The 15,139-nt window shown below is 44.3% G+C and overlaps 1 protein-coding gene across 2 annotated transcripts in view; it reads left to right on the top strand.

The window, feature by feature from the left end:
• The window catches only part of LOC127624007 (E3 ubiquitin-protein ligase TRIM9), a 167,196-nt gene that overhangs the window by 111,473 nt on the left and 40,584 nt on the right, over positions 1-15,139 (top strand). For both annotated transcript variants that reach the window (XM_052098594.1, XM_052098595.1), the window contains exon 5: positions 2,371-2,524. In XM_052098594.1, coding sequence (XP_051954554.1) covers positions 2,371-2,524 — 154 coding nt within the window. The remainder of the gene's footprint in view (positions 1-2,370; positions 2,525-15,139) is intronic.

The raw sequence follows: 15,139 nt of genomic DNA, 5'->3' as shown, positions 1-15,139 counted from the left end.
TGGACAGCAGAAAGGGAAAGCAGAGGCCAAGCAGAGGCTTTCCCACTGGGTCATTGATGCCATCACCTTGTCTATCACACCTATGTCGTGCTCACCCCCTTGCAGGTTTGAGCATACTCGACGAGAAGTGTGGCATCCTTGTGGGCACTGGCCAATTGCACCTCCCTAGCAGACATTTGCAGAGCAGCGGGCTTGGCAACACCCAATACCTTTACGAGATTTTACAATCTCAGATTTGAGTCTGTGTCATCCCATCAGATCCGAGCATGTAGAACTCGGGAATGCCGAACGTCTGACCGGGTGTTCCACTTGCACATAGCGCCTTTCCCCTCCACTGAGGTGATCACGTACGCTCTTTTCCCCCAGGAGAGTTCACTAGATTTGCGCTCCCTAGATGTTTTTCCTCCCTAGCCCTCTGGTCCACGAATTCAGAGGATTCACTTACCAGACCTAAAATTGCACTGTACTGGAATAGGTGCTCCACAGGATGGGCCTTTGTGGATTAGTCCCCCTGTGTGTGTATTTTCCGTGGTACGGTCCCCTTACTGGTAGACGCTGTTGTGGTTTCTGCCCCCTTTGTGACAAACTCACTCTCAAAGAAAGTTTTTGATTTCAGAAGAATAGACTTTATTATCAGACCATAAAGCCGAGTTGCCTGCAGAACAACTGATGTGTCTTGAGTTTGCACTTGCTTACATAGCTCTCACAAGGCATGGCTAAAACCTTCCATATTCTGTTTCTGTAGTGTTTTGAGCAGAAAAACATCTTTGGGGCCCCCCAACAAATCTTCTTTATCTTAAACCAGAAGGCTTCAGTTACATCCTGTGAGCAATTTTCACACTATGTAAAAACACTCTACTAAGAGGGGGCCTCATCATATATTTTCTTTAGCTTCAAAAGAAGTAAATAGAAAACATCTGCAAGTCATTTATGTGTGAGTGTCCATGTACCTCTGACATTCCATTCCCAGACCTTTATGCTGAACCACTCGCATACACACACAGTAAAATGTATACTTGACCATCAGAAATAATTGTAGAATAAAATGGCATCGATTATACTTGATTAATGTATACTTAACTTGACAAAAATACACCACAACCCGCATCTACCTCGGGCAGTCCCGGCTGTCCCCCGGTCACCGTGTTTGTAGCAACTCTTCCCTCGCAACAGGTAGGATCTACCACCGCGCTATTTCTACGTGTGGCCTTAAAACCCATGTGATGTATTTTGCCACTCTTTACCTCCCCCCAGCCTGGGCTGGTGGTGGTCTCTGCGGGGTCTTTTTCCCATGAAAGAATAGGAACACCTTCCCCAATGCGTGTGATAGCGTTAAGATGGCCCCATCTTCGAGAGAGAAAAGGTGCGACTGGCACGGCCTGCTCCCATGCTTGGCACGCCGCTTTGTTCCCTCCCTCCCTCCGGGATGCCGGGAACCTAAAAAGTTTATGATTTTTCATGGGGTGTTGGGGAAGGGTACGTGTAGTCTGACGCAGCCTGTTGCTTTGACACTCAACTGCCTGCCTGCACCTGTGTCAGCAGCGCACGTACATGGTTCAGCGCATGGTGGGATTGAATAGTGACCCCTAGTGTCGCTTCACTCGACACAACTTCGAAATGAGCGACAGACGGGGAACGTCTCTGTTGTAACCTCCGTCCCCTGATGGAGGAAATGAGATGTTGTGTCCCCCCGGCCATGATGCTGAACCGAGCCACTGTAATAGCCGAATCATATTCTCGGCTCCTCAGTGCAAAACCTGAATGAACAGATGCACGTTTATACCCGTATGTCCAGGGGAGGGACATGCAAATTCTGTCTGCCAAATTCTCACTGGCCTTTTCTCAAGTTCAGAGGTAAGCGAGGCCTTCAAGAAAGTCCCCTAGTGTCGCTTCACACGACACAACATCTCGTTTCCTCCATCAGGAAAGGAGGAGGTTACAACAGTAACCTAGACGTTTTGTGTTCCTTCACAATTATTTGGGGCTCCCTTTCAATACGTTTTGTGTTCCATCGAAATAATGAGTTCCCTAACAATATTTTAACTATCCTTTATAAAAATTATTTGCAGTAAAACCATAGTAACCACAAAATTGACTATGGTTTTAATACAGTAACTATATTTCAACTGTAGTATTTGTAGTTAAACATAACCACAAAATTTACCATTTTTATTACAGTAAACATATTTTAACCATGGTTTTTGTGGTAAAATTGTAGTAATAATTCTGAAAAACCAAAACTATGGTAATGCCAAACAAAAAACATGGTTTGTTTTACTACAGTAACACCATGGTTAATTTGTTGTACATGTTTGTTTTTTAAAGCTATTACCAAAACCAAAACAATTATTGTTTCTTTTCTTCATCCAGATCTCAGAAGCATTGATAAAGCGTGTCCAGTCCTCACAGGAGCAGTGGGTAAAAGGTGCTTTGGAACCAAAGGTCTGCCCAGAATTCGCCTTGACCGTCAACACAGATCCTCTGATGCAGTCTATTCTTCAGCTGGACTTCACCCATAATAAAGGTGAAACATTCATATGCAGGGGCTAACTGTCCATAAGGAGTACCGGTGGGTGACTTTTTACTTTTTACCGGTGGGCTGGCTGCAAATCGGGCCGAGCGTGGCTCAACAACTTTTGAGCAGCTACTACACTTTAACCGCTGTTTGCGCTCACCTTTGATGGGGGAAATGTGTTATGCAATCAGGTTATGTTTCGGAAGTAACAATATACAGTATAAGTAACTCCTGAGTTAAGGGCAGTCTACATTAGAGTTCTGCACAGGCCTTAAAATGAGGCACAAACCCAACCTGCTCCCGACCTGACTCGATCAGTGATTTTAAACCCAACCCGAAATCACACACTCTCTTTATAATTTCTTCTCAAAATTATAGGCTGTACTGTAAGCATGGTAGGCAACATTTGTAACACTATTGTAACAGTAAACATAAACAGGCAGTAAACATAACGAGACACGGCGGCCCCTCAGCACACCAGAGCAGATGGGGAAAAAACATTAACTTACTGTTTATGAAGATGTCCATCCAGCGTGTTCACAAAGGATAACAATTGAAAAACAGTGCAGATGCGCAAAAACACAGTGGTTGTGAACAGCCCCACATGTATGAAATGCTATTTGGTCCATATTTCTCCATTTTACTAAATTCCTTTCTAAAAAACGCCTTATTAAGCGGTGTTCTAGATGAAAAGACATGCTAAATGTAGCATTTTGTAGCACAAATGCAGAAAATGATGGCACTTTTACCACAAAATCACTGTTAATATCTGTGTTTTGTATTGAATCCAAAATGCTGTTTATGAAGTCTGGCCATCAGTAATATTCTGTGATAGAAGGCATTTTAAACTGACAAAGACAACATAAAAATGCTGTTTTCTATAATATTAAAATCACCCCCCTCCTTTTTCTACACAGCCCAACCCCATCAATGATGAAGGCCTTAAGACCTGGATAGTCAATCCTCTTTCTGTTAAAGCCTCAAGGGTTTTGTCTTTTAACATTGCTGCGACTGTTTGGACCTCAATTTGATTTCATCCTTGGGTATATTTAAGCCATTTGTGTCCTTTTCATCCTTTATTATAAATAACATATATTTGTAATTCTGCATGTACCTAGATGTTGATCAAATCCACAAAAAGCAGCATGCTGTCATTCAAAAAATACTGCTTCTGCTCCCTGCTGTTTTGACAATTAAGCAAAGGTTTTTGAGAGACGCAGAGACAATGCGCATAATGCCTGACCATGATTGATTTGTGTTCATTTGTTTGTTTTTATTATTCTATTGGGCCAAGTAATTTAATCAGAAAAACTACTCTTTCTACAGCTGTCGCTTTGTGGGAACAGGTTAAATAATACTATTGACTTTAAACAATTGCTTTATTATAAGGAGAACCAGTGAGACTTAATAAATACCATAGTTAAGTGCAGTGCTTGACATTTGATTTGAAATAGGACCATCCCTCTTATATATATACGACTTTCCAAAGCTATAGTTTGCTAGTATTAAATCTGTGGAGCGGTTAGAAAATGAGTTTTAATGACTTCAACCCAAGTATACAGTAGGTAAACTTTGGACTTCAACTGTGTGTATATATACATATATACATACATACACACTACCGGTCAAAACTTTTGAAGCTTAATCATTTTTTTTTTCTTCACATTTTAGATTAATAGTAAAGTCATCAAAACGATAGAACAAAATAAATGGGACTATGGGATTTATGTTGTGACTAAACAAAATCCAAAATAAATGTTATATTTTAGCATCTTCAAAGTAGTCACCCTTTGCCTAGAATTTACAGACATGTACTCCTTGACATTTTCTCAATCAACTTCTTGAGGTATCACCCTGGGATGCTTTTTAAACCGTATTGAAGGAGTTCCCATCTATGTTGGTCACTTATTGGCTGCTTTTCTTTATTTTTTGGTCCAAGTCATCAATTTCTTTTTTTGTATTATTACATTTTAGTTTTATAATGAAATAAATTAATATGGTGGCTCACTTATATTTTTGTCTACAAAACTAATTTCAAACATTAAAGCATACACCTTTAGATCAAAATATTTTTAAGATCATGAGAAACATTTCAGTCAAGTGTTTCAAAACATTTGACTGGACGTGTATGTACGCACACACACACACAGTATACAGTATATATGCATACATGCAGTGTATATATAGAGAGAGTATAAATATATTAATAAACCCCATTTTTAAGTCACATCAGTGCATGCTTGAATGTGTAAATCTTAAAATATTTTATGGTGCTCAACATTGTATGTGAGGTAAGTCCATTCCTGTAATTCACCCCCAAAAAAGCAGAATTTTTTACAGTATATCTGATGTTATCCACTTTTTTTTCTTCTTTTCTTTTTATTCAAACTTCAAGCAGGAAACTGTTGGTGCACCACATGTTTCAGTTCAGTTATAAATAAGAATGATTATTGCTGTCTACATTCTCTTAGACAGATGAATGGACATACAGTCTACACTTGCTAGTGTACTTTTCCAACTATAACTCTGCATTTAGGTTCATTAATTGTCATTGAAAAATAGGAGCCGCTGCAACCTGAATGCAGTTAAAAATTATCTTTAGCATTTGCTAAATCTTTTATATGCTCTATTTGAGAGAATTTGAGAATTTGAATGTTACAGTAGCTGTCATTGATACATTTGATATATTTTACATTAATATAAAAAAAACGTCTAGGTTACTATCGTAACCTCCGTTCCCCGATGGAGGGAATGAGACATTGTGTCGAATGAAGCGACACTAGGGGTCTCTCTTGAGAGCCTCACGCATCTCTGGGGGATGGATTCAACCTTGGGGCGCCTCTACGGAACCTGATAATCAAGTCATGCTTACCCAAGACTGCGTCGTGGTGGGCCGTGATAGCAGCTACATACACCTTCAAGGTGGAGGGGGACAGCCTCCCAGCCTCTCCTGCAGAAATGAGAGCCCTGACCCGACTGCGCACCTCTGCGGGTCTTCAGACCGGGAAGAACACCAATTTGCGAACAAACGCCACTTTAGGGCATAAAGTTGCCTGGTAGAGGGAGCTCTGACTTGGTTGATTGTGTCTACGACAGCAGATGGTAGGCCACTTAGATCTTCCACATCCCATCCAGGTGCCAGACGTGGAGGTTCCAGAGGTCTGGGCGCGGATGCCAGAGGGTGCCCCATCCCTGAGAAAGTAGGTCCTTCCTCAGGGGAATTCACCAGGGAGGGGCTGTCATGAGATCTGAGAACCAAGTCTGTGTGGGCCAGTAGGGGGCCACCAGAGTGACTTGTTCCTCGTCCTCCCTGACCATGCACAGCACCCATGCAAATAGGCTAACTGGGGAAATGCGTACTTCCGCAGCCCCCGGGGCCAGCTGTGTGTCTGTGCATCTGTCCCAAGGGGAACCTCCGTTAGGTGTACCAGAGTGGGCAATGGGAGGTCTCTTGGGAAGCAAACAGGTCTATCTGTGCTTTGTCGAACCACTCCCAAATCAGCTGGACCGCCTGGGGTGGAGACTCCACTCTCCGCTGAGCATACCTTGTCGCGACAGCACGTCCGCTGCCGTGTTGTGGTTGCCCGGGATGTGAGTGGCGCGCAATGACCTGAGTCGCTGCTGGCTCCAATGGAGGAGATGGCGGGCGATTTGTGACATATGACAAGAGCACACGCCGCCATGGCGATTTATGTACGCTACCGCCGCGGTGCTGTCTGATCGAATCAAGATGTGCTTGCTCCGTATTAGCGGGAGAAACCTCCGCAGGGCAATTTTTACAGCCAGCATCTCTAGGCAGTTGATGTGCCAACCCAGCCGGGGCCCCATCCAGGAGCCGGCAGCTGCGTGCCGTTGCAAACCGCGCCCCAACCCTGTTTGTAGGCATCTGTGGTGACTAGAACGCATCGGGACACCTGCTGCAGGGGGACTCCTGTCTGCAGAAAACAGAGGTCTGTTCAGGGGTTGAAAGTCTGGTGGCAGGCAGGGGTGATGAACACACAGTGCATGCCACAGCACCATGCTGATCTCGGGACTCGAGTCTGGAGCCAGTACTGATGCGGTCTCATATGTGTCAACCCGGGACAAACGTCTCGTTCCCAGAGTCGTCTGTCTCAGGAATGCTTGGGAGCCTTCCTGGTCCTCGAGCTGGAGTGCCGTTCCTCTTTAAGAAGGAAAGCCGCGACTGCAACGTTGCCATGGTGAGGTTCGCAGTGAGAACACGAACCATCCACAAATGCTGCCTCGGTGTGATCACTGCCCAGACACATGAGGCAGTGTTTGTGACCATCAGGAGCGGAGAGAAATCGACTGCATCCAGGAATTACACAGGGGCGGAAGGGCATCTTTATAAAGATGCCTCCTGAAAAGGACGTTCAACGCCGCTGTGTATTGCTCTTTTACAAAAATGTTACTCTTAAGAAATATTCTCTTTTAGAAGCTCTGTCGAAGCGCCCAGGGGCACTGCCGTGCAGAGAAGGAGAAAGCCGCTGATATGCGCCATAGATCCATCAGCATATGCTCTATAGAGATGAGTGGAATAGTAAGTGACTGCAGCTCGCTGATCGCACAACCGCTCAGCTCCGAAGAAAAAAATCTGAATGGACAGACGCATGATTCCCTCCCTTTATACCCGTATGTCCGGTGGAGGGACATGCAAATTCTGTCTGCCAAATTCTCATTGGCCTTTTCTCAAGTTCAGAGATGCAGTGAGTGACAGATGGGGAACCACAAATGTATATTTTGAATGCATAATTTATGCAAATATAATACACCCAGTTAGAAATGTATTTAGTTAATGTTGCGCTTGCCGATAAGGCAGATGTCTTGGGCTTATACCCGTACATTAAAAAAATGTAGAAGGCAACGTTGATGATGGTGTGGTATGGTGAAAATATGCTGAGAAATAAAATGACCTAGAAAAACAAGAACCTTACAAAACTTATTTGAACACACTACATATGATGTGTACTATAATGTGTACTTTAAGTTTTTAGCAGGTTGGTCATTTTAATAGTACCGTAATTTCCGGACTATTGAGCGCACCTGAATATAAGCCGCACCCACTGATTTTTAAATAAAATATTATTTTGAACATAAATAAGCCGCACCTGTCTATAAGCCGCAGGTGCCTACCGGTACATTGAAACAAATGAACTTTACTCAGGCTTTAACGAAACACGGCTTGTAACAAAAATAAATAGGCTTTAACGAAACACGGTGTGGCAGCGGGGGCGCTTACACCTGAGCTAAATTATGTCTAACACCGGTGTCTAATTTCAGTAAGCATGGGGAGAGCGGCATAAAAAGGCAGCAGCCACAGAGCTGAGAGAGTGACACATGTCAGTCTAGTGTTGGCGCATAGAAGAATTGAGAAACTTTATAAAATTGATTGTAAACATTGCTGTGGCCATTAAAAGCCTTACCTGGAACGTCAAGTGCCCTGCTGAAAACTGTCACACTGGTGCCCGTGTGACAGTTTTCCCAAGAAGGACACGTGAAGCAGGGCACATGAAATTAGACACCGGTGTTAGACATAATTTAGCGCAGGTGTAAGCGCCCTTACAGCTTTTCTCTCCCGGACGGGCGCTTGACCACGCCCCCGCTGCCACACACGGCTTGTAACAAAAAATACAAAATTAGCAGTAAACCGTAGCCTACCAAGAAAGTCATTGGTCACTATCTTCCTCATCCTGTGCACTGAAACCACTGAAGTCATCTCCTTCGGTGTCGGAGTTGAATAGCCTCAGAATAGCCTCAGATTTAGTTGTCTTTTTGCACTGAGTCAATTCCTCACGCTGCTGTTTCCAACGTCTTATCATCGACTCATTAAGACCAAGCTCCCGTGCAGCAGCTCTATTTCCTTTTCCAACAGCCAGATCAATCACCTTCAACTTGAAAGCAGCATCCGTTTCTCCATGTCGTTGCCATGGTGAGGGTGACAAAATTACTACCGTAATCAGAATGATGGGAACTTTGAGCGCGCTCGATTTAATCTAAACTGTAAACAAAAAAAGTTGTTTTGACCTTAACCCGTTCCGCAATTTCATTGGTCTAATGAAAGCTTCACGCCGCCAAAAAACTGAGCACGTCACAGAATGTTTTTTTTTATTTTTTTTTTATAAAATTTGAAAGCGGGAAAAATCCATATATTAGCCGCGTCATTGTATAAGCCGCGAGGTTCAAAGCGTGGGAAAAAAGTTGCGGCTTATAGTCCGGAAATTACGGTAATTAATGCTGTGTATGTAATTGTTTTCATATAATCAATTTTAAGAACTTTTGCAGCCTTTAAAGACTTCTGAGCCCCCCAGCCCAGTCCACAGGCCCTGGGCTGCATTTCCCAATAATGATCGATCTTTGCGCTTAAAAGTGTTCTCTTAAGTTATGAAAGTTATTTCCTTTTTTAATTGTCACTGTCCCTGTGTGAGTGCTGAAATGTGACCATTTATTGACGCTCATCATTGTAATTTTATTACTGCTTGGTGCGTAACGTTATAAATACATAATTTACTTCGCTTGGTATTCTCTAAAATAATCACACTAATTAATGACAATTAAATTTGCTCTGTCATTTTGTTGTGCTGCAGGCTACTATATAATTTTCACAGAGTCACTGCTTTGTTTATCATATGTGCATTAAATCGCAATGTTTCGTTTTCACAAATTCATCTGTGGGTGGTCGAGGTGCAATCGCAGGGTCAGTAAAGACAAGCTGAGATATATATATATATATATATATATATATATATATATATATATATATATATATACACACAGCTCTGGAAAAAATTAAGAGACCACTGCAAAATTATAAGTTTCTCTGGATTTACAGTTTATAGGTATGTGTTTAAGTAAAATGAACATTTTAATTTTATTCTGTAAACTACTGACAAAATTCCTCCCAAATTCAAAGTAAAAAAATTGTCATTTAGAGCATTTATTTGCAGAAATAATCAAAATAACAAAAAATGTGCAGTGTTTTCAGACCTCAAATTATGCAAAGTAAACAAGTTCATATTCATTTTTTAAAAAACATATTAATAATGTTTTAACTTGGGAAGAGTTCAGAAATCTATATTTGGTGGAAAAACCCTGATTTTCAATCACAGCTTTCAAGTGTCTTGGCATGCTCTCTACCAGTCTTTCACATTGCTGTTGGGTGACTTTATGGTACTTCTGATGCAAACATTCTAGCAGCTCGGCTTTGTTTGATGGTTTGTGGAACCACCAGATCATCACCGATCCTCCAACTGGTCGTCGAATGGTTTGACAGAGACCTGGAGAGGCCTTCAAGCCACAGTGTCTCACACCTACTGTACTGTGAAATTTGGTAGAGGATCAGTGATGGTTTAGGGGTGCATCAGTAAGGCTGAAATCGGGCAGATTAGTCTTTGTGAAGGATGCATGAATCAAGCCACATACAAGGTTATCCTGGAAGAAAACTTGCTTCCTTCTGCTCCAACAATGTTCCCCAACTCTGAGGATTGTTTTTTCCAGCAGGAGAATGCTCCATGCCACACAGCCAGGTCAATCAAGGTGTGGATGGAGGACCACCCGATCAAGACCCTGTCATGGCCAGCCCAATCTCCAGACTTGAACCCCTACTGAAAACCTCTGGAATGTGATCAAGAGGAAGATGGATGGCCACAAGTCAAACAAAGTCGAGCTGCTTGAATTTTTGCACCAGGAGTGGCATAAAGTCACCCTAAAGCAATGTTAAAGACTGGTAGAGAGCATGCCAAGACACCTGAAAGCTGTGATTGAAAATCAGGGTCATTCCACCAAATATTGATTTCTTAACTCTTCCTAAGTTAAAAAAACAAAAACAAAAAAAACACTGACATTGGACAACAGATAATTGGAAAAGAGTGTTATGGATCTTAACCCCATTGAGCTTTTGTGGAATCAGCTAGACTGTAAGGTGCGTGAGAACTGCCCGAGAAGCAAAGTTGTCATTGCTGCACGTGGAGGATTTTTGGATGAGAACTCTTTGAAGTAGTTTAATAAGTTCCTAATTTTCTTTCAAATTGTAATTGTAATTACTTACCATGCTGTCACAGACTGCAGTATCCATGGTGTTTGTGGAGAGGATTCATTTTCTTCAGATCAGAGATCAGAATCTGGCTCAAACATGTAATGTCGAAATTCTGCCATTTTTTTCATTCATTTAATTCAAAATAAAAATAATGTGGAAATACAAACATACATGGATGTTGTTTGTAACCTTGTTGGTGCCGAAATGTATTAACTTACAGATTTCAATTAAATAAATAATTTTGGCTTTGGTAAATGAGGGTTTTAGATATTTGATCAGTTTATAGAGATTAATAAAATTGATGCAAGGAGTCTATGTAACTTGAAAGCACACAATGAGCATTGCATCATAATATGGGAATCTCACATAGCCTGTGTTGTTTCTTTGGCTGGAAAATTAACATGAAGGGAATCTTTCATTGCACACTCACGCTAACCTGCTTTGATAAACACATTTTATTTATTTGTTTAGGCCTATTTATTTCAGTTTTAAACTGCAGGGTCACTTTTTACTCACATATGTCTAAAGAAATATGTTTAATAAGATAATGTTTCTAATGTCTAATTCCAAAGACATAGCTGCCGCTTGTGGTGCAGTGAGTTTGAATTTAGGTTTTCAGTTCAAGGGCAATAATATCATCTTAAATATGTGAGATGACAGTTGAAAAGATGCCAGCTTCATGTCCGAATGCCCAAAGAATATAAAGTGCTGATTTATTACACTTTTGCTTACTTAATATTTTTTATTGATTTGTAGATCAACATATATACATTGAATCGACATTTAACCCCCACTATTACCCCTCACCAATCCCACCCTGACCCCCAACCAACACCCCTGTGGTCACATATAAGAATAAACACACATACACAAAATGAAAACAAAAAATAAAATAAAATAATCATACATAATTAAAACTACACTTCTCACTCTACAGCCCCTCCCTGAGTGTCCCCCAAAAACGCTAAATAACTAACCCTTTTCCTATCAAATACCAAAACCTCAGCCTTTTGCATGACACCTCCTCGAAAGCTGCCACCCTCCCCACACCACTCAAAATGAAGGCTCCAGCTGACTTTCATCCCCTTAAAATAAGTGGTCTGCCAATCATAACACTGGTCAGAACCACATTTTTTATGTGTTTATCCATCATATTGATGACCGCCCCATCGCCCAAAATACAGAGTCTGGGGAAAAATGAAATCTGAGTGCCCAATACGTCACACACAAAACTCTGAACCCCCAACCAAAACCCTTGGATCTCAACACTCCCCCAAAAAACTTGGAGTTATGTCTCCATCCTCCAATTGGCATCACCAGCAGGTGGGTGTGTCTGTACCAAGCCTATACAATCTAGAGGGGGTCCAATAGTATGTATGTAAAATCTTGAATTGCATAAGGCGCACCCTTGCACCTCTATATACAGACTTGACATTTTTTAGAATCCTAGCCCAACTCCCTCCTCCAATACCAAGTTTTAATCTTTCTCCCATAATCTCTTGATAGAAGTTAAAGCTCCGTCCCCCAGACTCTGAATTAGCAGGGAGTAATACACTGATGCCTCATGACTTTTCCCAAAAGCAGTAATCACCTTTCCCAGAGTATCTGCCGCTTTAGGGGGGTGTGTGCTTCTCCCAAAAATAGGACAGAGCAGGAGGCACAGCTGTAAATACCTAAAAAACTGGGATCTGGGAATCCCAAAATGTTGAACAACACCCCCCACAATCAGCAGAAAGAGGAATTTTTAATACATAATTTTGGGTTGAGCCATATGCTCGAGGCAACATTTAAATTAATGTCTTAATTAAACACTCTGGACACTTGTCCATACCAAGTGCAAATGTGAGATAACAGGGTGTAACTTAACCTCTCAGATTAGTTTGATAGAAAGGCTTTGCAATGGAGAAATAGGTGCAAGAACTTCCTGTTCAATACAAAACCGGGAAGGGGGCTCTCTCAGGTGGAAGCGACCAATGAGCCAAATGTCTGAGACAAAATGCATAATAATAAAACAAAATCTTGGGTAGGCCTAGCCTACCTTTTTCAGTCATCCTATGTAATTTATTGAAATGTAATGAAGTTACAGTCAGACTGCACGTACCCTTCCCCAATGCCCCATAAAAAGTCATCGGAATCCTTTTGGATACCCTAAGCAGGGGAACAAGGCGACGCTTGCCAACCTGGGAACAGGCCGAGCTTAGCCAGGCCTCTTTTCTCTCTATGTTTCTTGCATAGAGCCAAACGACTGGGGCCCTTACACGTATCGTGGGAAGGGGGTCTTACCCAGTTTCCTATTCTTTCAGGGTGAAAAGACCCTGCGGAGACCACACCTGCCCAGGAACGGGGAGGTAAAGTGGTGAAATACGTCACATGGGGCAGAACTTGCAGGTTCACTACCTGGTCTCTGAAGGGCATGGTAGGAACCTTGGGCACGTAGCCCAGTCGCAGACTTAGGATCACCGACCCTCTTGATGGAGGTGAGCGCAATCAGCAGGGCAATCTTTAGAGAGAGGGCCCTGAGTCCAACTGATTCTAGTGACTCGAAGGGGGGTCTCTGAAGGCCTCGAGGACAGGCTTGGCCGGGAAGGATTTAACATCCGGGCACCTCTTAGGAACCTGATGATTAAGATGCTTACCAAAAGACTTGCCGTCTACTGCGTCGTGGTGGGCCGCGATAGCAGCAACATACACCTTTAAGGTGGAAGGGGACAGCCTCCCCTCCAACCTCTCCTGCAGGAATAAGAGCACTGACCTAACTGCACACCTCTGTGGGTCTTTAGCTCAGGAAGAACACCAATTCGCGAACAAGCGCCACTTCAGGGCATAAAGTTGCCTGGTAGAGGGGGCTCTGGCTTGGCTGATCGTGTCTACGACGGCAGGTGGTAGACCAGCTAGATCTTCCGCATCCCATCCAGGGGCCAGACATGGATGTTCCAGAGGTCTGGGTGTGGATGCCAGAGCGTGCCCCGTCCCTGAGAAGGAAGGTCTTTCCTCATGGGAATTCGCCAGGGAGGAGCTGTGGCGAGGAGTACAAGGTCCGAGAACCAGGCCCGGGTGGGCCAGTAGGGAGCCACTAGGGTAACTTGTTCCTCGTCCTCCCTGACCTTGCACAGCACTGAGAGAAGGCTCACTGGGGGAAATGCATACTTGCGCAGCCCCGAGGGCCAGCTATGTACCAGTGCGTCTGCCCCGAGGAGAGCCTCTGTTCGGGCATACCAGAGCGGGCATTGGGAGGTCTCTCGGGAGGCAAACAGGTCTACCTGAGCCTTGCCGAATCGTTCCCAAATCAGCTGAACCGACTGAGAGTGAAGCCTCCACTCTCCACCAGGTCAGTGTTGTCGTGACAGCGCGTCCGCTATCACATTGAGGTCGCCGGGGATGTGAATAGCGCACAGCGACTTGAGTTGCTGCTGGCTCCAAAGGAGGAGACGACGGGCGAGTCGCAACGTGGCGGGAGCGTACGCCGCCTTGGCGATTTATGTACACTAACGCAGTGGTGCCGTCTGACCTGACTAGTGCAGCGGTGCCCCTTTCCAATGGCCCGCGGCTGGACCCGATCTGGACACCTGCTGCAAGGGCATTCCTGCCCACTAAAAGCAGAGGTCTGTCCAGGGTTTGAATGTTTGGCGGCAGGCGGGGGTGATCATCACCTGGTGCATGCCGTGGCGCCATGCTCGCCTCAGGACTCGAGTCTGAAGCCAGTGCTGAAGCAGTCTCATATGCATCAAACCCAGCGGCGTGACCACCGCGGAGGATGCCATATGCCCCAGGAGCCTCTGGAAAAGTTTTAAAGGGACCATTGTGCCTGGCCTGAAGGTGGCGAAGCATTCCAGCACCGACTGTGCACACTCGTTGGTGAGACGTGCTAACATTGAGTCTAACTCCATGCAGAGAAAAGAGATGCTCTGAACCGGGGTGAGCATGCTCTTTTCTCGGTTGACCTGAAGCCCCAAACGGCTGAGGTGCCTGAGCACCTGGTCTCTGTGAGTGCATAGTAACTCTCGGGAGTGGGCCAGAATGAGCCAGTCATCGAGGCAATAGAATATGTGGATGCCGGCTTCTCGGAGCAGGGCAAGGGCTGCCTCTGCGACTTTTGTGAAGACGCGAGGGGACAGAGACATGCCGAGGGGGGAGGACTTTGTACTGATACGCCTGGCCGTCGATCGTAAGCGGCGCCTTTCTTGGGTATGATGAAGGGCTGTAGAAACCCTTCATCTCGGTTGGAGGGACAGGCTCTATCGCGTCTTTGAGTAAGCGAGTAGCGATTTCCGCGCGCAGGGATTTGGCATGTTCGCCGTGTACTGTGGTAAAGCGGACGCCCGTGAAGGGGGGCAGGGGCCTGGCAAACTGAATTGCATAGGGGCACCAAAGGGCCAATTATTTTTGACGTACCTGGCGGGGCAGAGCAGCGGGGTGGAGCAGGTAGTATGGCGTCGGGAGGCGCAGACGCTTACCGAGGCTCTGGTGCTGAGAAAAGGTTCGAAGCACTTACCTTGCTCTGCACACCCGGCAGGGGGTGGGTTAGTGACTGAGGAGGAGGTCCTGTAGCGGCGTCCTCTGGACTTGTCAGAACCGGCCGGCCGGGGAACAGT

The sequence above is a fragment of the Xyrauchen texanus genome, chromosome 30 (assembly GCF_025860055.1).
Source record: "Xyrauchen texanus isolate HMW12.3.18 chromosome 30, RBS_HiC_50CHRs, whole genome shotgun sequence".
Taxonomy (NCBI): Eukaryota; Metazoa; Chordata; class Actinopteri; order Cypriniformes; family Catostomidae; genus Xyrauchen; species Xyrauchen texanus.
This window is presented reverse-complemented; position numbering and strand designations above follow the sequence as displayed.